General features: G+C 36.2%; 4 protein-coding genes across 7 annotated transcripts; 1 reads left to right on the top strand and 3 right to left on the bottom strand.

The window, feature by feature from the left end:
- The first annotated feature begins 1,455 nt into the window (after positions 1-1,455).
- Positions 1,456-8,717, top strand: LOC105637601 (topless-related protein 1). 4 transcript variants are annotated; one of them, XM_089725372.1, is made up of 26 exons: positions 1,456-1,630; positions 1,949-2,047; positions 2,226-2,405; positions 2,512-2,625; positions 2,715-2,873; positions 3,135-3,264; positions 3,382-3,505; positions 3,632-3,690; positions 3,775-4,027; positions 4,122-4,231; positions 4,318-4,387; positions 4,466-4,539; positions 4,636-4,731; positions 4,807-4,905; positions 5,016-5,143; positions 5,235-5,469; positions 5,600-5,764; positions 5,839-5,898; positions 6,089-6,220; positions 6,464-6,574; positions 6,684-6,866; positions 7,247-7,375; positions 7,491-7,586; positions 7,857-8,045; positions 8,143-8,296; positions 8,395-8,532. In XM_089725372.1, exons 2-25 carry the CDS (start codon positions 1,968-1,970, stop codon positions 8,293-8,295), a joined length of 3,129 nt encoding a protein of 1,042 aa, XP_089581498.1. In that variant the 5' UTR covers positions 1,456-1,630; positions 1,949-1,967; the 3' UTR covers position 8,296; positions 8,395-8,532. The 4 variants fall into 4 exon arrangements, with proteins under 4 accessions (XP_089581498.1, XP_089581496.1, XP_089581495.1 ...); XM_089725370.1 differs by having other exon boundaries at positions 1,461-1,630; positions 5,879-5,898; positions 6,094-6,220; positions 8,133-8,296; positions 8,395-8,717; XM_089725369.1 differs by having other exon boundaries at positions 1,462-1,630; positions 8,133-8,296; positions 8,395-8,717.
- Positions 8,718-9,094: 377 nt separating this feature from the next.
- On the bottom strand, positions 9,095-12,710 carry LOC149493959 (AmmeMemoRadiSam system protein B). Its single transcript, XM_089725374.1, has 8 exons — positions 12,476-12,710; positions 11,878-11,962; positions 11,714-11,782; positions 11,400-11,512; positions 10,826-10,937; positions 10,607-10,750; positions 9,862-10,036; positions 9,095-9,367 (listed from the first exon to the last, which is right to left on the bottom strand). Exons 1-8 carry the CDS (start codon positions 12,525-12,527, stop codon positions 9,242-9,244), a joined length of 876 nt encoding a protein of 291 aa, XP_089581500.1. The 5' UTR covers positions 12,528-12,710; the 3' UTR covers positions 9,095-9,241.
- A 457-nt stretch (positions 12,711-13,167) lies between these two features.
- Positions 13,168-16,973, bottom strand: LOC105637599 (protein PHOX1). The gene is made up of 3 exons (XM_089725373.1): positions 14,461-16,973; positions 14,088-14,337; positions 13,168-13,573 (listed from the first exon to the last, which is right to left on the bottom strand). The coding sequence occupies exons 1-2, from the start codon at positions 16,550-16,552 to the stop codon at positions 14,189-14,191; spliced, it is 2,241 nt and encodes a 746-aa protein (XP_089581499.1). The 5' UTR covers positions 16,553-16,973; the 3' UTR covers positions 13,168-13,573; positions 14,088-14,188.
- A 1,013-nt stretch (positions 16,974-17,986) lies between these two features.
- LOC105637598 (calcium-binding EF hand family protein) lies at positions 17,987-22,272 on the bottom strand. Its single transcript, XM_012221101.4, has 7 exons — positions 21,744-22,272; positions 21,584-21,651; positions 21,236-21,459; positions 21,008-21,091; positions 20,555-20,768; positions 19,076-19,372; positions 17,987-18,741 (listed from the first exon to the last, which is right to left on the bottom strand). The coding sequence occupies exons 1-7, from the start codon at positions 22,150-22,152 to the stop codon at positions 18,526-18,528; spliced, it is 1,512 nt and encodes a 503-aa protein (XP_012076491.1). The 5' UTR covers positions 22,153-22,272; the 3' UTR covers positions 17,987-18,525.
- Positions 22,273-23,813: the final 1,541 nt, after the last annotated feature.

Here is a 23,813-nt window from a genome sequence, read left to right as displayed (position 1 = left end):
AAAATTTTTGCATGCACAGTGCTATGCACTCGTCTAATTAAAAAAATTGCTTATATGAAACAACAAAATCTTCTAAAATTAAAGTTTGGGATTTGAGTCTTGAAAATAGAAATTACTTTCTATATATAAATACATCAGAACGCATTTTTCTTTTTTATGGAACTAATGCAAAATCAGAAAGAACTTGAGCTTAATGGCTATATATCTTACGAACTTTATTTGTTTTGTAAATGAGATGTTCAAAATCTAAAATTGCTACAATTGAGAGGATTTTATCCGATTTTACCCGACTCGAACGAAAAGCATGTGAAAGAAAATATTGGGAATCTGTGGTCAGATGGCAGAGCGACCCATTGTAATTGCAGGTGAAAGCATCTGTTGCGCAAGGAGAAAAATTTTTCTTTCATAGATAAACAATGAAGAAAGTTCTCTGTTGTCTATAAAGATTGCCAAGTTTCTTTACCAAACAAAGCGAACAAACTTGAAAAACGTGGGCGTTTATCGAAAGTAAGATTGGCGGTTTTAAAATACTATTATCCTTATAAGTTACAGCACTTATCATCTCGTATACATCGCTACTGATAAAAAAAATCCTTCTTCCCGCAGATCTACTACTTCATCGCTCCAACCAGTTGCAGAAGTAGGAGAGCGAAATCTGAAATTCATCTATTGATTTTTTTTGTTCTGTTTTAAGTTTCATCTTAGTTGATAAAGTTAATTGACCATTTTCGCATGAAATTCTCATATTTAGTCCTAGTTGATTTAGATCGGTTCTGTTTCAACCCGAATAAAGAGCCTGTCTTCTTGATTTTACAGTTCTTGAAGCTAGGAGAAGGCTGTAAAGAACTGCGCGCAAGTAAACTAACGTTTGCTTTTACCTTTTTCTTTTCTCTGCAAAACCAGTATACACTATTTTGTATAATCTTGTTAATATGTAGGGTTGAAAAAGAAGATGATTGTATTTCAATATGAAATCTCTCGAAGGAATTGAAATTTAGCAGAGAAATCTGTCAGTGGTTTCATAAAGTTGGAAAATGAGTCTTTGATCGAAGCTGCAGATTTTCATCCTCAAGGGGAGTTTCGAATTAGAAATTCAAAGTAGGTCAATTTTAATTGATCAAATGCAAAAATTGGAGTTACTTGCATTTAAAATATTAGTGTTGGACTAAGTTGGCCGGAATTTACAAATTGGACCTCATTGGACCTAACTAAAAATGTTTGGGATTAATTTGAACTTTATATTATTAAAACGTTTCTCACGGCAAACTTCCTCAAATTTTCTCACACGTGTCAAAAAGGACCAATATCATATTATTTGTGAGCCACAGGTGGACCCGCTAAAACGCTCTTACATAAATATAATTCCTCGTTCTTATTGTTTTCCACCTGTTTATCACTATAAGCAGGAGCACTAATCATCTTGTACACATCACCACTGTTGGATATAGATGTATATGAAGCCTCTTGCCATATATAGATAGATATGTATGAAGCCTTTTGCCTGGCAATTTCTTACGACTCCAGAGAGAGTGAAAGAGGAGTGAGATCCCAGAGGAAGCTAAAATCCTTTAATTGAAAAATACATTTCTTACTCAGTCCTTCAACTTTTTTATTCCTGCTCAGTTGTCAGGTGGGCTTTCACAGAGCTTTTTCTTTTTTAGTACTTTTTTCTCTGAAAGTTCTCTTTTAATACTTATTCCACTACCCTTGCGAATTTGTTTTCTTTTTGAATTTTTCCTTGTGTTCTAATTTTTTTAAGACAAAATTTGCTTTTTTATTGGTGAAAAATCTGAATTTCTCGATTGATTGTTTTGTTTATTAGACTTGATCAAGTTTTTAATATGGAACTATTATCGGAATCTGAATTTCTTGATTCTGATCACAACCCTATCTTTCTAATTCATCAATTCTAACGTCTCAAATTCTTTGATTTGGGTGTTTGATTTAGATAATCTGGTGCTGTGGAGATGTCTGCTCTCGTTAAGGATCTTGTATTCTTAATTTTACAGTTCTTCGATGAGGAAGGTTTCAAAGAAACTGCTCACAAGTAATTTCACCTTTTTTTTTTTTTTTTTTTTTTTTATCGCCCCTCAACGCAGATAATGTTCTTGCCCTTTTATCGTTGTTGTCTTTAATGTCCAGAAGATGTTTATTTGTAATTTTTTTATAATTGAATTTATAGGCTTGAACAAGAAATGTAATATTCTTTATCATTGAACGTGTAGGCTTGAACAAGAAAGTGGATTTCACTTTGACATGAAGTATTTTGAGGATATGATACTTAGTGGGAATTGGGGTGAGGCTGAAAAGTATCTTTCTGGTTTCACTAATATATTTGACAATAGATACTCGACCAAGATCTTCTTTGACATCAGGAAGCAGAACTTCCTTGAGGCATTGGACAAGTAAGCGTGCCTTTGCTTTTACCCCCTCCAAAATGTCCATTATAAGCCTTTTGTTGGATATTATAGCGTTATTTCTGCTTCACTAGTGTTAGTTTGTTTTTTACAGAAAAGAACATGCCAAGGCTTTAGATATCCTTATGAAGGATTTGAAAGTGTTTGCTCCTGATAATGAGGACCTATTCAAGGAAATGACTCAGCTTTTGACATTGAGCAATATAAGGTGTGAAACTCCACCCTCTAATATTTAAACTTGGTAAAAAAAGCATATTAAGCACCTGTTAAGAGGAGCTTGATTGAATTTCTAAACAGGGAACATGATTCGCTTTCCATGTATGGAGATACAGAGTCTGCAAGGAAAATCATGATGCTTGAACTCAAGAAAATCATTAAAGAAAACCCCCTTTTCAATGACAAATTGACATTTCCTAACATTAAAGGTCATAGGCTTCGCCGAATCATTAACCAAGGGTAATTAATTATTTTTCTTTTCCTTCATTATCCAACTTTAAATCAAATGCATACACCCAGAGATAGGTGGATTTAAAGCAAGTTACATATTTGTACATATGTGTACCTACCGGAAAGGAATAGATAAATCGGATTAACTTTTTAGTAACGTTAAAATAACTTCTAAAATTTGTTACTGTTGGATTACCATCTTGGGCACTGAAATTTCTAGACATTTTATTGATTTCCCCAGATAAAGTATTTCTGTGTTTGATCTGACAGCCTGAACTGGCAGCACATTAACTGTACACATCCTCAGCCAAATCCTAATATAAGAACCCTTTTTATGGATCATGTTTGTCAACCATCAGAGGATCAGTTATGTCCAATGTCAAGTGAAGACAACCCACAGGTATGATATAGAGTAACAAGCTACTGCCTTAATCCTAATTAAGGCAACTTGAATATTTGATTATCCCTCTAATAGTATTCACATTAAAATGCTTCTCAAAGTGCTTTATTTTATTAGCCTTCTCCGACCATATCATTGCCAGCACCAATTTCCGCAGCCATTTTGGGATCTGTACTATCAACTGTGACTCATTCTGAACTTTTAAGCGAACCTGTCTCTATTAGTGGTTCAACAAACCTAGGTATTGAGTTTCATTTTCCATTGGTATTTCTGTTCATTTTATGTCAGAGCCTGTCACTGTCAGCATGCGAAAAAAAAGTTGTCATGTTTTACTTCACTTGATACTAATTGGTAGCCACAACTACAGATGGTCTGGGGGATACTGATGTTGTATCTCAAAAATTGCCTTTGGAGAATTCTGATAGGGTAAGCTGAATGAACTTTTATCACCACCTTAAAAAATATTACTCGCCTTTTTCATTTCAACTATTGATTCATGCATCTATGTAGGAAACATCAGCTGTCACAGATCCTGGTGAAAGCCTTTTCAATGTTGCTAAAGATTTCTCAACTTTACTTTGTCCTAATCGAAATATTTACATCACTGATGACTTTTCAAAGAGCCCTTTGAAGAACAATACATTTGAAAGTTGCAGACTGACAAGCAATGCTCACTTGCCCACTAAAGTTGCAAGGATATTGAATGAGGGGTCATCTCCAATGAGCATGGATTTTCACCCTGTTCAACAGACTGTTCTTCTAGGTTTATGAATAAGGAGTTCTTCCAATATTCTTATTTCCATGCGTTTTAGGATAACTGATGTTTACTTGTGGAAATTGATGGATTGATGCTTCAGTTGGAACTATTATGGGAGAGATAGGACTCTGGGAAGTTAGCTCTGGGGAAAAGTTGCTTTCGAGGAATTTTAAGGTTTGGAATATTGGAGCATGCTCAACGAAATTCAAGGTTTGTCTCCTTTTATGCTGACGTTTCATGCTAGCAGGAGAAACAACTGGATTTGTGAAATCTGAATGAATCTCACATATAAACAGACAGCTCTGCATAAGGATCCATGTGTTTCTGTAAATCGTATCGCCTGGGATCCTGAAGGATCTTTATTTGGTAAGTTGAAAAATGTAAAACACTCAATGCAAGATCTTCACTTCATAGACCTAACTTGGTTGCGCTTCATAAAAACAGGGGTTGCATATTCAAAGCACATTGTTCAAATGTATTCTTATCTAGGTGCCAATGATGTCCGGCAGAAATTGGAGGTAGGTTTTGTTATATACTCTTACAAAAACGAATTTTGTGTTTTTGTTTTACCCTAAGCATTCAATTTTAACCTCAGCATTCATTATTTATCCTAGATTGATGCTCATGTCGGTGGTGTAAATGATCTAGCATTCTCTGCTCCTGAGAACAGACTTTTGGTCATAACATGTGGTGATGATAAGACAATAAAGGTAAGCTTTCTTTTATGTTATATAATGAATTGTATCGAATCATGGAAAATTTGATGCCTTAATCTTTGTTTTAAGGGATGGGATGTGACTACTGGTGTCAGAATGTATAGTTTTGAAGGTCATGATGCTCCCGTTTATTCTCTCTGCCCCCATATCATCAAGAATGGCACTCACGTAAGAATCACTCTTGGTTCTGCCTTTTGCTGAGTGTGTTCATAATTTGGAAAATTTTGGTGTCCCTTTGCTTTGAGATTATGTAACTTGATATTGCTGTTTCAAACCAGTTTTTCTTTTCAACGTCAGTAGATGGCAATATAAAGGCATGGTTATATGATGTTATTGGACCGAGAGTTGATTGTGATGCTCCTGGTCTGGGGTGTACATCAATGGCGTACAGTGCTGATAACAGAAGGTTTTTCACTTAGTGTGGAAGGTTAATGTCGATTCCAATTGTTGTTAATGATGAATTAAAATTTAAATTTCGAAATGAAAAAACTTTGCAGGCTTTTCTCCTGTGGGACCAGTAAATCCGGAGAGTCATTTCTTGTTGAATGGAATGAAAGTAAAGGCACAATAGAAAGAATCTATGAAGGATTGCAGTTGAATTCTTTGTCTATAGTGAAGTTTGATATAATGAAGAGTCAATTTTTGGCTGCTGGAGATGAAAATGTAATTAAAGTTTGGGATATGGATGAGGTTGAGCTTTTTACTACTATTGATGCAGATGGAGGATTACCAGTAGGCACCATACTGTTGCTTTTACTTCAATTTTACTCTGGCAATTAGCAATTGGATAAGCTTAAATTTCTTCTATTAATTTTTGCTGGACTTCAACTAACACAGTCTCCTCTTCCCTTTTAATCTAAAGGAAAATCCGTGTATTCGATTCAACAAAGACGGCACATTATTGGCTGTTTTTGCAAATGAAAACAAAATAAAAATTTTGGCTACTGATTGTAATCTTCAGTTGCTATGCTTATCTGAGAACTGCTCTAGTGATGCATCTAGAGTTCTCTCTGATACTTTTAGGAAGGTCAGTATATTTAATGTGCTCTTTTTTCTTTCAGTACAAAATTTATCCTGCCTGATGCTTTTAATTTCATAAAGCTTGCAATTAACCCAACTTCATCTGTTGCTTGTGCTGGAGTTGCTGATGAAGCGCCAAAGGTGGGTCGTTCTGGATTAGTTTATCTAGAATCATGTTTTATCTTGTGGCAATAACATAACACACATGTTAGTTGGAATTCTCAATTATCTATTAATAGTATCTTAACTCAATATCGGCCTTATTATCGTGATAAATGCTTTAGAAATTACTGCTCTTCCACCGTAAAATAAATAAATTATTTTTCTGCAGAATAGGGACTCAGAAAGCTTGGAAGCTATGAAATGTGAATCTATTGGGGAAGCTAATCAGAAAATCTTTGAAATAAACAAGCCCACTCTGTGCCAGACTTTGTGGCTTCCTTCACGTGTAAAACCAACCAAGGTCAGGCTTTCCTATTGTCAGGCAGTAAGATCTTATGTTTCTTCTTTTGTTGAGTCCTTTGTCGTTTCTTTTGCCTTTTTATTTTTTTTTTATACCTGTAACACCTGTAAAATTTAAGGTAATTGTGATTGATATTGACAAGGAATACATGGAAGATAGATGACACATTCTCACACGTATAGGTCCTTAAACTATAAAAAACTATGGAGTTCTTTTAATAGCTTTCTCTCTGATTTAATGCAGATATTGAGGCTGGCTTACAATAATGCAGGAAATGCCCTTTTGGCATTAACATCAAATGCTATTCATCTATTTTGGAAATGGCAAATTACTGACCTTAATTTGAGCGGCAAGGTAAGCAAGCCAGAGGCATACCTAAATCAATCATATTTTTCAGCGGAACTATTCTCCTAAGGACATTATTATAGCGACTGATGATATGTCATTGTAATGAGAACTGTAGGCAACTACAGAAGTTCTCCCTCAGTTGTGGCAACGCAAAAGCTGCTCGGGGCTGATGACAAATGACCTCACTGGAACCAACCATGATGAAACACCCCCTTGTTTTGCTTTGTCCAAGAATGATTCATATTTGATGTCAGCTTCGGGAGGGAAAATATCTCTGTTCAACTTGATCACATTCAAGGTAACCTGAAGTTGCATGTTCCAAGTAACAAATTTCTTCGTGTTGGTCCTGTTAGATTTTGCTTATCTCTCCCATGCATATATAACACACTTACTAATATAACCAGGTTGTTCTAAAATTAACTGCAGAGAGAATTAGTTAGAGATCATAATTGTTCACATTTTATACGCAGCAATAAATTTTTATTTCTTGAAATCTCTAATGTAGTCATTGGTACTACCTTTGCCTTTTATCAAACTACATCCCATCGGAATGGAAAATTATGCTTTTCATAGGGAAAACTGATATCAAATATTTCTGATTTTCCAAATGTGTGTGTTATTCCCAATCCTGTATAAGGATCTAACGAACCTTTCTTGGACTTTCTTGGATAATTACAGTCAATGCTTTCTATCATGCCTGCCCCACCTGCAACAACTAGTCTTGCTTTCCTTCCTCAAGATAACAACATAGTTGCCATTGGGAGGGATGATTCCACAGTAATAATTTATAATGTCCGCCTAGCTAAGGTATATTTGCTTCAGAGTTCAATAGACAAAGATTTTGCTATGTTATAGGGGATTTTGACTGATGCAGAGTTCAATAGAAATCCAATTGAATGTGTCATTTACTTAACATGTGCAGGTTATTAGTAAGCTTGTCGGCCATTCCAAGAGAGTATCTAGCCTTGCCTTTTCTAAGGATCTAAATATGCTTGTTTCTTCTGGAGCAGATGCCCAAGTTAGTACTTAAATATTATGAAATGCATTCTAGCAACAGTTCTATTTCAGATCTCAGGGCACATCTTGCTGTTGGTAGTTAATTCTCCATGCAACACAAAATATAATTTCCAGAAATGCAGAGGCGCTTTACATAAATAATAAATATTGGGACTTGCCGATGGTTGCTTAGGCAATGAGCATGTCCATATTCATGTATTACTCCAGTAACTTGATATATTCTTAGACCTTTGTATTCTGATTAGGTAGTCCATTTCCTTTTCTTCTGCAGATTGTTGTATGGCGTGTTGAAGGGTGGGAAAAACACAGAAGCAGATTTATGCAGATTGCTGACACGAAAGAGCCCATGGCATTTTCAGACACCCACATTCAGTTTCACCAGGATCAAACACGCTTCCTCGCTGTACATGAGACTTCACTCTCAATATATGAAGCTAAAAATTTAGAATGTTTAAAGCAGGTAAACATGTGCGTGCACAATGTATAAGTGTGTGTGACTTCTTTTTCGATGATAGCAATGAAAATGTCTCTTGTTTTGTGTTTCTAGTGGATTACAGGAAATAATTCAGCAATCTCCCATGCAACATTTTCATGTGACAGCCAAATGGTTTATGCAACCTTTGTGGATGGAAGTGTCTCTATATTTGATGCTTCAAATCTTGAATTACATGGCCAAATTCTTTCGACTGCCTACTGTCGGCCTTGTTTAAGGTACTTGCTACTTTTTGAAATATGTTATTCTTTTGAATTTTCTATTTTTGAACCTCTGACAGATTGACTGATACGATTTTTTTTTTTTTTTGGTGCAGATATGATTATGTACTAGTAATTGCTGCGCATCCGCAGAAACCAAGCCAGTTTGCATTGGGACTAGCAAGTGGTGGGGTTGTAGTCTTTGAGCCTGTGAATCCTGCTGGCAAGTGGAGTGAGTTGCCACCCAATGTAAATGGCTCTGCAAGCACCACCAAACACCAACTCTGTTGATGGCTACAAATCCTCAAATCTGATACATTGATAAATTTAGACTTCAAAAACAAGACTTTATATCATACACTTGCTATGTTTTCAGTGAGGCAAGGAGCTGACCATATTTGCTCTATGATCTTAATAAGCATTTCCCGGTTTGCAGAAATTTTAAACACCTCTCCCCCTTTCTCTTCTTTTTTTTTTTTTTTTTTTTCTCTCAGCAACTATAGACGGTAAATTAAGTAGGTTTCCTTAAGGTTTTTAGTTTCCAGTTTACATTTGAATTTGACACCTAGAAAGCCCTATACCCATTGAAAATCTCAAACACTGCCTGGAACTACCTTGATCAATGACGCCAGAGTATCATAGATTTTTCAGGGATAGCCCCTTGCTAAATTGTTAACAAATATGTAAAAAGTTGAAAATGTACTTTCATCGGCATGTGTACTAGGGGTTAAGAACCAATCAATCACCAAGAGCCACATGCTCATGCTGCCACGGAAGGAGTCCATAGCAGAAAACAAGTGACAGGACAGGAACGAGTTTTAATCAATCTCAAATCTATAAGCAGGAAACATCAACAGTGCAATAGATACTTTCAAGTGATTAAATTGGATAATATATTCAATTTAAAGAAAATTCAAATGGTTAACTGTTCTCGATACAAGCATAATTGAAATGGTACCAACTTCAGGCATCCACCTTTGCTGCTGCAGATGCATAACTGACACTGCTGTCCCTCATTGTCTTGCATTGGCTTGACTGCTCATATTGGAGGAATTTGATCTTTATCTTTGTTGAGCAATTTCTCGTCATCTGAAAGTATTTCAGATAATTGGAGAAAAAGGTCAATAATCCGGTTTAATGCAGTTGCAAAATTAAATTAAGAACCATAACCATCAATAAAGACTGTATATGCTCATAAGTGATACAATAGGTCTAGAGAAAATGCAGGTGATGCAGGCTGTCTTTCATAACCATTTGAAACTTCCTTTTTCCTGAATTTGAAGGCACCTCATCATGGACACACATGTAGAACTCATACACACTACCCTACATGATCCTGGCAATAGTGCAGGATCATGTGGGGTAATGGCTTACAAAAAAAAAAAAAAAAAATCATGAATATACACACACACACACACACACACACCAAGGCATCCTAGTCACATAATTCCAAAAAGAAAGGAGGGCCGGGGACATAAATCAGAAAATGAGAAAGGAAGCAACTGTATATGCAAAGTTTTGAAAGAGCAATGAGCCTGAGTTTCTCACATTTGATAGCCTTCTGAAAAAATTGAGGCACTTACATGTAGGAAGACACTAATCGGATGGCGGCCACAAATAGTATTGTCGTATTCCTGCAAGTACTGTTTAAATGCATCAGGATCCCCTGTTTCTATGATATCCATACCCATCTTGTCTAATGCCTCAATAGATTTGTGAATAGCCCCGTGTTTCTTGTCATAGTGCATGTAATTGAACCTAAGACAAGGAAAGCGAGATGTGTAAGATGGAATTAAGCAAAGCAAAACCAATTATAAACTGAAATATTTGATTTCCAGAAACAGCAAGGAATAATTAATACAAACTTCTGAATAACGCCAACAGAATACACATACACATAAAACACACACACACACACACATGGATGAAACAAGGTCATGCCCCAAAAAAAAAATAATAATAATAATGCCCCAATGCATGAAGCTCCCTGCTTTTGTGAGGGGTGGGGGAAGGTTGTGTTAAAGTAGTAGCTATTACATACAAAGCACAATTTTGAGCCTCGCATGATTCATTCATCAGTCCAGCTCAGAGGTATATGATGTTCTATAGAAACTTTCAAAGTGAATTCAAAATCAATAAATTAAACTGGATCTAGACCTGAAAAAATGTTACAACAATAGCATGCACGAATTACTACATGTGTCTTAGGGTTGAATTGGAGGAAAGTCAAAAATGCTTCCAAGACTTAGAGCATAAATAGAAAGGATACTTAGGACAAAAATCAAAGCATAAATTAACATAAGCAAGCCCTTCTTATGTGGTACGTACCTAGAACCCCAGTGACAAAAATCTGAGGAGACAGAAAAAAAATTAGATGGATCATCTATGTATTTTGCTAACAACTGTCCATACATAGCTTCATTATCTGCATTAAGAGCGCCAACCAATATAGGTACAACTTTTACTTGATGCCTGCATGAGTATTACCAAGTCAACCCACATACAAATAAACAAATAAACAAAAATTCATCATAAAACAGGAATTACCCTTCAAAAATTTTAGCAAGATATGGCAAGTGCATTTCCATACTATGTTCAGCTTCATCAACTCGAAGATCCATCAACTCAAATTTCCCTGTAGCTTTAAGTTCCTCAATAACTGAAAGATAGAGAACACATAATTGGCATTACAAAGGCTATCAACAGATGATTAAAATGCTTGAATCTTAAGCAACTAAACCATTTCAGAAATTATTTAATATTTTTATAGTGACTTTGATGCAAATTAAGAGTGAGCACCTGAAGGAACTCATGAACTCCAATTCTCAACTCTGGCACTATATATCCTTTCCGTTTATCATAAACAAATAAAGATATATATATGTATATATGTTTAACATATACACAAACATATAATCAAGCTTACTATATTCCTTGGAATACCCTACCCATGCTCTCCTCCAGTAACAAAACAAAATATTAGTTAACTAGACAAAAAAAAAAAAAAAAAAAAAAAAAAAAAAAGAATAAAATCAATGCACCATAAAATGAAAATTGGAAGTATAAAAAAACAATCATGTTGTATCCTACCCACATTTGCTCATATGCATGAACATCGTACCTTCCAAATCAATAGGTAAGTCTCCTATTGGTGTCTTGTAAACAGTGGCTGTTGAAAGAGCACATTTTGGAGTATAATAATGGTGAGATGGACCAAGCAGGAATACTCGAGAACTGAAATGAAATTTTTTCACATATCAGCAACACATTATTCATTAGGCAGCCAAAGTAACTTACATTTCAAATACATGCTATGAGACAACGCATGTTTATTGGAATCAGCATGCGTCACTGACTATATGCTTGACAATGGATTGATTCATGAATAAAAAGCACTTAGTCAACAAGAGGCAAAACAGAGAATAGGAAACACACATGTTTGTTGGGTCAATATTTCCAAATGCATAAGCAGCAGCACGACCTGAATATGAGTAACCTGCATGCCTAAACTTCCAGTTCCAGAAAAAGAAGATCAAAACATTAAAATTGACGTTGATGCCCAAAGGGGAAAAAACAAAAAGAAATCAATAATAGCCTACGGAGCAATCACAGCTCGAACATCAGGAGATTTAAGCAGGGCAGCAGCCTTGAGCCATCCATCAAGTTCTTCGTCCAGTTTTTTAGCTGAAAATAGAATAGAAAAGAGTATTATATTCCAATGAAACCGAATCAGTTAATAATACTGAAACCATACTAGTACATTCCTTCGATAATGCTAAACAAAACTCCAAGTTGGAGCTGAGCTTCAGGTAGGTCACCGTGTGACCAACTGCATTTTATGGCACTTCATTGTTGCCTCTTCCGATTTCTACTATCTCAGTTAGTAAAAGAACTATGAACTGTGTATAAATCAACTGAATCGATGGCAATGACTTGTTAGCATCTGTAGTTAACTTTTAATTGAAAATTTGCAGTTCTATGATTTGCTTGAAAGCTGAAATTGCATAAATTTCTTCACATAACTTATTAAATACTGTTTAGTTCCCCTGAAGCAGAATCAAACCCTAAATTGAACTCTCTAAATCAAAATATCTTCACACGTAAATAAATATGTATACATACATATTTTTCTTTTGAATGATTATTGTTGTGAACCAAAAGGAGAAGCCTTTGAAATGCAAGTCGGAAGAGACTTACGATTATCGGTGTACCAGGAGCCAGCATGTGATGCTCTTCTGATTTTCTCCATATTTGATTTCTTGGCGAAGGATTTTGCAATCTGGTGAAATGCCCTAATCCTGATCAAATTTATATACACAGATTCTTTTCTTCTGGAATGAAACAAGTTGAGCAATCAAATGCGTTTGCTTCTCTCTTTGCAGGCGGAAATGGATATGATGGAATAAAGTGCACTGTTGTCCGCTGATTTCATATCTGAGATTCTGCCACGTCTCCTTTCTTTTATTTATTTATTTAAATTAAATTAACAAATTATTTATCCTTTATTTTAAAAAGCTACGGACACACCTTGAAAAAAAAAAAAAAAAAAAGCTAGGGACACAAAATCCAAGTGCGACAGAAGACCATCCAAAAACGGCATTTTATTGCAATATTTGTTTTTGTTTCTTTTGATCGGCATTGGCGAATTTGGGTTTGGGTTCGTTTGATGCTTTGCGGCCTTTCTATGGACTTCTTGATCCTTTGATACGTCAATCGACAACAGATCATGGCTAATTTGGACAACTAATCATTGTTCGATTGCTATTGTACTAATCCGAGCTTTCTTTCAAAATCAATTAAGAACGACATGTCGGCCACACATACTGAACAGTACAATTGCACGCATAATATCTGTTAGTAAGTGCCAAACACAATAGGAGACCATGGAATGAGAAAGAACACTGCTTTTATTCCATACAAAACCAACAAATTGTTGAAGAAAAAACAAGCTAACAATCTACCTAAAACAGGCGCCAAGCCTGTATGGATAAATAATAACAAACATCATCTTTTTTTTTTTTTTCAGACTTATTTTTCAGGCTGAACAAATCAATCAATCGTATACCCACTATTTCAACTGTGACTTACAGCAACTATATTATGGAAACAAAAGGGGAAAAAGACCCTAAATATAAAAAATAGTATATGAGCTCAACCAACTTGCTTTGCACAAAAACTTGTAAATCCAATCACCAAACTCTGTTTCACCAAAACTGACACTACACAAACTTTTGTTATCTGCCCCCAAAGCAAACAACAGGCTCCGCATACAAACGGTTCAAAGGAAAAAATGACCTGCAATCAGAAGAAATCAGGAGTCAGTTCAAGCAGCATTAAATTACAATATTTAAACTAACAGAACAACAAGAACAAAAAGCCAAAGAGTAAGCCTTCTCCATCATACACATCCCATTAAATACAAAGACAGGATAGATGCCAAAACAGGAGGACAACATTTTAATTACTTACTCTTTCACTCCAACATGTCTCTGTACACCAGAATTTCCATTCCCCACATATATGTTAATCAGTAAATCTCAACTAAAAATCTTGTCCTGATAAAGAATAAGCTTACTAAATTTGTCATTTCTCCACAAATTCTCATATAATTTGAAATCTGAAATCAAGTTTATTATCCTGTGAGCAATTGTAAGACGCAGTCCAGTACATCTTAGTTTGATATAATTAAATTATACTGCATCAATATAACTAAATCATGCAGTATCAATGAGACCATTTATGCCAAACAATAGAAGATTATGCAGTAATGGAGTTCCCTAATTCGAAAGGCTGAGCAACATAATCTTACCTATCTTAATTGATAGCAATGTAACATCTGGAAAATGAAAAATTGATAACTGAAGCATTGCCAATGCTCACAAAGAATAATCAACTAGCAGCAACTAAAAATCAAACGTTCTCCAATAAATGATGAAGTTTTGGAACCCGGCGACGGAACAATGGCTCCAGCCTGAAGGATGGAATACCGGTCTCCCATCTCTTGACATCATACATTTCATTCCATGCTTGCACAATCTCATCAATTTTGAACCCCAAACCTGTGGCAATTGCAAAGTGGTACACTTATCATCTTAACATTTCAAATTTTGTCCATAATAAATATATAAAGTTACAATTTAACATAAATATCATGCATGCACTAGCATTAATAGTTTGAATACCTTCAAGTGCAGTTTCATTGGAACAATGGTTCTTTATCATTACAGCTATATCTGTTGGAGAAGCACCAGCAAGTTCAAACTTCTCAACTGCAACCTCTAAACATTCTTCCCATGTTGGTAGCTCAAGCTTATATTCCACAACAGAACGCTCATAAAGCATGGTGCCCCACAAGAGATATATCTGTGCACTCATATTTCCTGCCTGCTCCACTGCTTCTTCAGCAGGTATATCTTTTAATAGCCCATCTAACCCCAATTTCTGCAACTGCTCTTTATATTTGTCAAATTTAGAAAGCCCGTTTAGACGCTGCTCTGCCATTTCTTCCCACATCTGCATTCCCTTCTCCATGCTGTCCTCAGCCTTGTTATAAAGATCAAGGACCTCCTCAGAAGGCCCATTGTCTAGATCCAGCTTGCTTCCAATAGCATGATGCCAACAAAGCTTTGCTTGCTCAAACTGCTGTTGCCCAAGTGCAAGAAGACCTTCATAGAAATCTGGTTTAATTTTTAAAGCTTCTTGGTATTTTTCTCCTGCCTTCACATATTCTTTCCTTGCCCAATCATATGCGTTCTTAACCTGTGCAAGTATAGACTCCCTGGAACCATCTTCAGAAAAGAACACCCGTTTCCTTGCCCTGGACATATGGACATTACCCCAATTAAACAAAGCCAAAGCAGCCATCTCTTGGAACTTATCTGCAGCAATGTCAAAAAGTTCCTGTGCTTCTTCACTAGTTACAGTGTCTTCCATTGCCTCTGAGTATAATTTCATGCCTAGTTCATGAAGATCCAAGTATGAATCAGAATCAAAGCCAACATGGTTCTTGAACAATCGTGCAAACTGGACAATCCAATCATCAATGGAAATTGGTTCCTTGTCTATTTCTTGACCCTTCCCTAAATTCCCATTCTCAACAGCACCACTTGATTTTACATCAATCTTGTGCACCTCCTCTTCAATTTTCATCCCCCCGTAAGCTGGTTCTTGATCAGGACTGACTTCAACGACATAGAACCTAAGTGAACCTTGAGAATCGCCTGATGATTCAGCCAATCTTAGCTCCTCCGTAGTAGTAATTGTAATTAAATCACCTTCGGGGTCCCTATATTTCACAAGAACACCCTTCAAGCCAGGATATCTATCTCTAACTATATCCCTGAGAAGTCCAATACCACAATTCACAGGAAATTGCGCCCACCTGATATCCTCACCAAACACTAACTTCACTGTCTTGGTAATCGCTTTCTCCTCCTTAATATCCTTCACAACCACTTTCTCCTCCTTGACATCCTTTGTAACCACTTTCTCCTCCTTAACTTCCTTTGTAACCACTTTCTCCTCCTTAACTTCCTTTGTAACCACTTTCTCTGCCTCAATGGTCTTCATGACCACCTGTTTATCCTTAATAACAGCACTCACCTTCTTCTCCTCCACAACCACCTTATCATTATCCTCCACACTTTTTCCTACTACTTTATCATTCTTCTTCTTTTTCTTTAGCTTCTCCTTCACCACCCTCCGCAAACGGGAGGCATCACCCTCCTCTACATTAGCCAACTCAACTAATTTCTCATCAAAATTAATACCCTTCTCAATCATAGCCTTTTTAATACTCTCCAATATCTCCAATCCCGTCAAGTTATTGGGTTCCATGCTCAAAACATTATTCACGTCTCTCAGAGCTAAATCCAATCTATTCAAAGACTCATAACACTTTGCCCTTTTCAACAAGGCTTTGCTATACTTGGGCGAAACCTCTAAAGCTAAATTACACTCATTGATAGCTCGAGGATACTCACCTAAACCCATTTGCATGTAGCAAGCGGCCATATTGGTTCGAAGATAGGCGACATCGATGTGATTTTTGGGAAGTAGCTTGACAGCTTTCTCGTACTTTAACATGGCGCCTTCATGGTCATGCTTCTGAAAGAGCTTGTTCCCTTCTTCTTTAAGCTCTTGAGACATGTTAATAAAGATTGCTGTGTCTTCATCGAATGTCTTTGACGTTCGATCCGCCTTGCTTGGCTTACCGTTGGCGTCACCGGTTATCGTTGATGCGGAGGTCTTCTTCTTTCCGGTCGGCTTTCCCATCTCACAAATTGACAGAGAAACAATCGAAAAACCTTCAAAATCAAAGCTTTAAATGAAAACTTGGATTTTGATTTCAATCAAAGCCTCTTCTTTTTAATCATCAAACAACTTTACAAAATACTTATAGCTATAAGACTGAGAACGAATCCCAAACAAGAGAATCTTATTTTCTTTATTAATATAGCTGAACCAGAGAGAGATTAGCGGTTAATCTCCAACCTCTCAGCGTATCTAATTAAAAATTCAGATAAAGTAAGAATCAAGAAAGGAATGAACTGTATAAGGAAAATATATATCCATTAATAGTGGATTTGGTTGCAGAGTGAAATGTGAAGAAAGACAAAATTACTGCGGGTGGGTTTGTCTCTCCTTAGTTTAGGGTTTCTTCAAATCCAATCCTCCAAAGCAGAACAAGGACAAGGTCAACGTTGCCAGGAGAAATGGCAAACTCCCTTCCAGTACTGGGGAGCGTGTGATCACGCGCTATGTGATTCAATAATGTGATGTCAGAGTGCGGGTGCCGTTGTCATGGGCTGGCATTGGCAACATGTTTATTACACTCATAATGCACTATTAGCTGTTTGGAGAATGGCATTAAAAACCGACGGCCAAAGTACAAAAACCTGATTATTTGGGAAAGTTGTTAGTTGTTTAAGCGTCATTTTTCTTAATAGAGGAGGATACACAAATCACGTAACTAATTCTGTCATTTCTTAATTAAAGTTGTGAATAGTCTTTTTTTTTTTTTTTTTCTCAATGATTATATAAGGTAAATTTTTCACTTCGAGATTATTGTCGATTGTTTACGTTGTATTTAAGAGATCTGGATAAAATTAATTATTTTAATAATTATTTATCTCAAATTTTAAATACTCCTATAAAATTAGTAGTTTAGTAACTGATTAAATAGATTTTCATAAAATACTAACAACTATAAATTATATGGGTTCAATCTTTTATAAAAAATTATTTTAACCTCTAAATAAGATTTAATTTTTTCACTATCAAAAATTCTAATAAAGAATTTACCTTTAATTTTACCGTCAAAACATTTCTTACGATTCAATAGAAAACTTAAGTTAGTTACTGGGATATGAAAATTGGAGCGTTAAGTTAGTTAACAAAATAATTTATTCTCAGCAGTTTACCTGTGCGGATTTGTTTCTGTTTGTTTCTCCGAAGAACTTGTGGGGTTGACTCGAAGACGATTCTCGAAAAAGTAAGGGCACCAACAGTCACGCGCCCTCTAAGCGACGTGCTGGCGACAATTAGGGTAGTAGCCAGCGTTTAGCCGCCCTGAAAACCTCTAATTCTTGCCTGTATTAAACTAATCAAAATACGTTAATTAAACCGTGTCTAGACGTTTGCACTAAGCGGTGATGAAAAAACAAAAATATGCCCAGGTGGACCACCTTCAACAAAGAGGAATATCCGTTGCTCGTGGAAGATTCGACCAGATTTCAATTTAATGCATAAATTACAAAATGTTAGGATCATACTGGACAGGGGTATCCCTATAATTTTGGACACTGCTTAAACAAAACAAAAATGCGGTTAAACTACATAATAACATATAAAAATGGCAATAAATTTCATATAAGATATACAACTTGTAGATTAGTAACAGGACAACACCTCCAGAAGATTGAAGGTTAGAACTCAAAAGATTCAAGTGTAGCAACAGGACAACATCTCTACATATTAGGGTAGCAACTCCTTCCCATTCTGCAAAACTTGGCAAAATCCTCAACCATCCAACACTGTTAGAGAAAGACATTCTTCCGAGCAACTCCTTCCCATTCTGCTAAACTTGGCAAAATCCTCAACCATCTGACACTGTTAGAGACAGACATTCTTCCGCTGCAACCTCATTCTTAAGTCAACAGGTCCATTTTGCAACAGATTCAAGTGTTTGCGATCCATGAAAAATTTCTTGATTTCTTTCTGGGGACATCCGCGAATCAATATGCAGATTAAAAAAGCAACCGGCCAATCGCTCGGTCATTTGCACAGTTATAGCAGCAAGACAAAAATCCAAAGATTCCCGATTCCACAGGTTCAGCAATGTCTCTTTCCCGTTTGTATAGAACCCTTACAAACTCATCTGGGCTTAAATGTCCATCTTGATTCGAGTCAAAAACATGGAAAATTATATCAACCACATTTTGAGTGAGTGAGATGCCGCAAATCTGGTAATTTCATACACATCATGTGAAGAAAGAATTAATCAGATGATTTAGGAATAGTCATAATAATTATAAGAACAAATGGAAACTGTAAAATCAATTATAACTTGCAATATCATCTAATCAACACAAGCCTCTACACCCCTTTATTTCCAGTTAAAAGTTAAAATAACTAAATAAACTAATTTGAGCTTCTCCCAGTCAGATGGAACCTGTATAAAAACGTGTGCAGCTCCTGCATTTGCTAGCCATTTAAATAATTTTCCACATGAGCATCCATGCCCAAATGTAAATGCAAACAAGTTGCTACGACATAAAGCAAGGACGAGTATCTTACATAGGATGCGGCTCTTTGGAAGTCCTCCCTTGTTAACAGGCCATTTACTTTCCCATAACTGAAAACGGCCAAAGAAAACGGCACCAACTTTTTCCGCAAGTCTGCAAAACTTTTGAATTCGTCAAATGTTATTTGCACATCCTTAAGACGTGCATCGTTATTTAATTCATCAACCCGACAAAGCAATTTATCCAAGTGACTCAAGTCAGCAGAAGCAACCATTGACAATGCAAAATCCTTTGCCAAAATGGATTCTTGTGATTTATAGTCATAATGTGCAAATTCCAATCTGAGCATCTACAAAAACCATTAAAGACAATCATTTAGGAATTAGTAATAACACATAATCCATAAAAAACTGCAAAAGCCTGAACTGTTGACAACACAAAGGGGGATTTAGGGAATTCAGATGGATGGATAACTTGCCTAACCATAACATAAGGGAAAGCAAGCATTTCAGCTTGACTGAACATGACATCAAACTGTCACAAACAAGCCTACCCAACCCTGCAGGAGTTATTGGCACCTTGAGGGCTTGGCAAGAAGGCTATTTTCCTGCTGAGTCAAAACTAAACATGAACAAGAATATCATGAATGTGATGCAAGTTGCAACATAGTCTTCATACAACCGAACTTCCCCAAGTTGCCAAACAGTCCTAAAAAAAAAAAAAAAGAAAGAAAGAAAGGAAAATACAAAGAGAAACAGCATGTGAATGAATTTTGCTTGATAGCCAAAGAAGCTAAGGGTTCTCTAATTCCAGTTGCCTTAATGCATAAAATTGCCCCTGAACTTTAAGGTTTTATCCTTGTGGCACCCTAAATTTTTTGAGATGCATCATGCTCCTGAAGCTGCAGTTTTTGTTATGAATGCCTTAATGCATAAAATTGCCCCTGAACTTTAAGGTTTTATCCTTGTGGCACCCTAAATTTTTTGAGATGCATCATGCTCCTGAAGCTGCAGTTTTTTTTATGAATAAGCACCTTCAAGGGAATGTTGGGCTCTAGATATTGTTAGTAAGAATTGCACCATCAACCCCAAGGTGCAAAGTCATTATTAAAAATTGCAACTACAGGGGGCATATAGATCTCTTGAGAACTTTGGAGTGCCACAGGGATAAAACCCTAAGTTCTGAGGCAATTTCATAATTAGACCAATTCCAATTTCCTCATCACTTGACTAACCATTATTATATTCGTTGCAACTATTTGACCATAGATCAAGGCAAAAGCAAGCCTAGATAACTCAAATTTGTATAAATTTCAAATTCAAAACTGAAAGGTTTTCTTTTTTCTAATAAATTCTCGTTTAACCTTATACTTAATCTCTCTATCTGGGTAGCTCATATGGGAATATAGGATGCACCAATGTGTTATTAAAGAGCACAATGACAAAAATATATGTGTGCATATAGGTATGTGCATGTACAGGTATGTGCCACCCTATCAATTTAGGGAGGACAAAAGCCAGGTAAAGGTTACCTCATCATGCAATTCCCTCAAAAACTGGACAAATTTATCATGATGGAGGCATCCCTTCCCATCTTTGCCAAAGAAGTACTCCACCAAACCTCCATTTTCCACAGAGCCGCTAACTTTCAACCCAGTTCTAAGTCCATCCCTATGAACAGCCCCTTGTCTGTTATGAGCTCGCATTAAAGCCATCACTTTCTTAAACTCTTTCCTATCTATCTCCCTACATACAGAGACAAACAGTCAAGAAAAGGATACTATGGACAAGCCTAAAGTCTATGTTTGGTATCCAGCAAAAGCTATCCAGATAAGTAACCACATCTGTTAAAAGTGGGTGATTAAAAGACAACAGAACACAGCGAATAAATAATCTATTTCCATATGACATAAAAAGGAAAATGCGTGCATGTAAACTAGATAAAGCTGTATCCCTTTTCTCCAAGGTTTTTCATATAAACTCACCCATTGTTGTTGATGTCAAACATTTTAAAAGCCACAGAAAAGCTTGATTCTGGTATACTTAGTAGTGTTACGAAAAAGATATACCTGTTACAATGAATGTAAAGCAAATTCATTCCCCAAAGAGGAAAAAAAAAAAAAAGAAAAGAAAAGAATGCTCAAATTAAATAAAGTGAAAGTGGGGTAATAAAACATAATCTACAATTTCTGTCATATTTATTGGGAACTCACTCCTTGAATGATACGAGGCCATCGTTATTCACATCAAAAAGCATGAAGAATTTGGACGGAGGACATCTTAGCTCGCCAGGCCTTCGTTCCCCACATAAATATCCTTCTCTAACATGGTTGGATTCAGATGGAGGGAAAACAGGAACCACTGCCCGCATCAAATCTGCCGGTCTCATGAATAACTCTCCATTTGGTGCTTGATAAGATGCAAAGTACTCAAACACCTTCCAACAAAATTTTCAAAAATAAAACACATAACAAAGAAATTCCGGTTTCCTTTACAAGAATAGGCCATCATGGCATCATTTAATTACCAGAGAAAAAGAAAGTAACTGGAAAAGTAAATACCTTCTCAGGAGGACTTCGCAGCCTTATTCTCTTCTCATAGTTAAAGAAAACCTTTCTCCTATAAGCATCTGCAATGACCAACTCAATGAATTAAAAATATATAAAAATAAATAAATTATTGATTAATTACGAATTAATAATAACACTAACAAATATTCACCTCCAAAGAGATACTTCGAACTATAGTCAGGCAACGACAGTTTTCCAAATGTGGAAGTGGAATTCAGATCCTTGACCGCCGATTTAACAGCGGTGGCCATTGGCCAGTCGGCGAAAGACAATAGCGATCTGTTTAAGAATGCAGATTCAGCATCAGAGCTAGAATTAGTATACCAGCAAAACAATCCTAAGCTGGAGCCCAAAGCGATCCCGGAAAACCATCTCATAAAGGATCCGTAAGTGTGATTTTCATTTTCGTTGTTAGCCTTGAGTGAGGAGGCGCAGGTCAGAGACAACGAAGAAGTGGACGATGGTGCTATATTAGAATATTGGCGAGATTGGAGCCGTTGCTTTAGATAGAGTTGGTAGATGGATGATCGAGATCTTCTGAGAGATGGTAAGGTAGGCATGGCGATGATTTTGAAAGACTGTAAAAGGTACACAGATCAACAGAAAAATAGAGGAGAAATGAGAAGAAAAGGGGATAAATTTCTGATTTTGGAATTCCGACAGGACAATATGGCAAATATTACACATATCTAACTGAAACTATAACGACATATCGTTTGACATTTTTAACTTTGTATTACTCCCCAGAGTCTAAAATGGGTCCACAGTGGACACTGTAACTGAAAGCAATAAATCATTGCATTTACAGCTGTTGGTTATGAGACACGTCCTAACAGGAATCCGGAAATGTGTAAATTGGGCCTTCAGACACGGTATTTTAGCCCATAAGGTAAGCCCAAAATATAACATGTACTGGGGCCTAACAATTGAAACATGCTGTGGTATGGACAGATAAAATCCAGCTAGCATTCAGATATATGTATTGGATGCAACTTTTGAAATATAATTTTATTTCCTTATTTAGTTGACAAGTATAATAGACAAAATCATTGTTAGTAAATTTCATATTTTTATCTTAATAAAAATATAGTGTTTTTCTTTCTTTTCCAGTAATTTTAAATATCTTTTCAAAATTAATATTTTATTTTTTATATTTTTCCCCTTAGAAGTGGCGAGCGGGTCAGCTAATTAATGTTTTATATTCATTCTTAGTAATAATTTTAATATAAACCACTAGAAGTTTCATTGTTTAAACAATACTAACAAGTTGCGGTTCATATTTAAAATGCCATGTGAATAGTGACTATTTACTTCTTTCCATATAGGGAGGGAGCTGGTAAGAAATAACATGATCTTAGGTGATATTAGATCATCCAGTACAACCTTATCTCCTGATTTTTCCCAATCTGCTGAGACAAGGCCACTATTGTCTGTGTTGAGGAAGTCGAAAGTCGAAACTGCTTCACCCACCACCAGACAAAGACAAGGGGCCAGGACCAGGAATTGAAGTAGGAAAAGGCCGTTAAAGCGGATCACCTTATCTTTGTTGGGTGAAATAGTACCACGCATAAGAAAGCAGAAACAAACAATTGGAAGGTGAGATGGAACCGTAGAGTTGTGCCGCTATTTTCTCTGTGGCTGAGAGAGGCTTCAGATTCAGAATGGCTCGCACTCAATTTCATACCGGTCTTGTGATACGGTATCTTCGCGCACCATGTGATCACGCTACGCTAGCAATGTCTTATGCTTTGAGTTTCGGACACGTAATAATTTTCAATGGACCTTCCAACCGTTGACAAGCAATGCATTGTGCATTATGCATTATGCAAATGCTTTGTTTATTTAGCTTCCTCCTTCCCTCCTTTGTATTTCTTATAAATATTTATTTCTTAATTTACCACCTCAAACTTCTCCATTCGTGAAACATAGTCCTTTTTTCACTCTTCTTTTATTTAATCATGGCAAATACTTTTAGTTATTTCACTTCTCTAGATTGTTCATTTGTTATCTGTTGGGAACATAATGTGCCAGCTGTCTCCAATATTTGAAATGGCCCACTTCTCTATTTCCTTTTATTTTCAATTCAAGTTCAGATTATTTAAATTATTTTCAAATTAACAGGCCAAATTATAGTCCGACGTCATGTTTTGGAATTTCGAGCTTTCCACCTTCATCAGCTTTATCTCCGCAATAAAGTCCCTATACCAAAAAAAAAAAAAAA

Source organism: Jatropha curcas, chromosome 8, assembly GCF_041381405.1.
Source record: "Jatropha curcas cultivar XTBG-Jc1 chromosome 8, XTBG_Jcur_1.0, whole genome shotgun sequence".
NCBI classification, from domain to species: domain Eukaryota; kingdom Viridiplantae; phylum Streptophyta; class Magnoliopsida; order Malpighiales; family Euphorbiaceae; genus Jatropha; species Jatropha curcas.
Note: the sequence above shows the minus strand (reverse complement) of the source record. Positions and strands in the feature narration are given on the sequence as shown.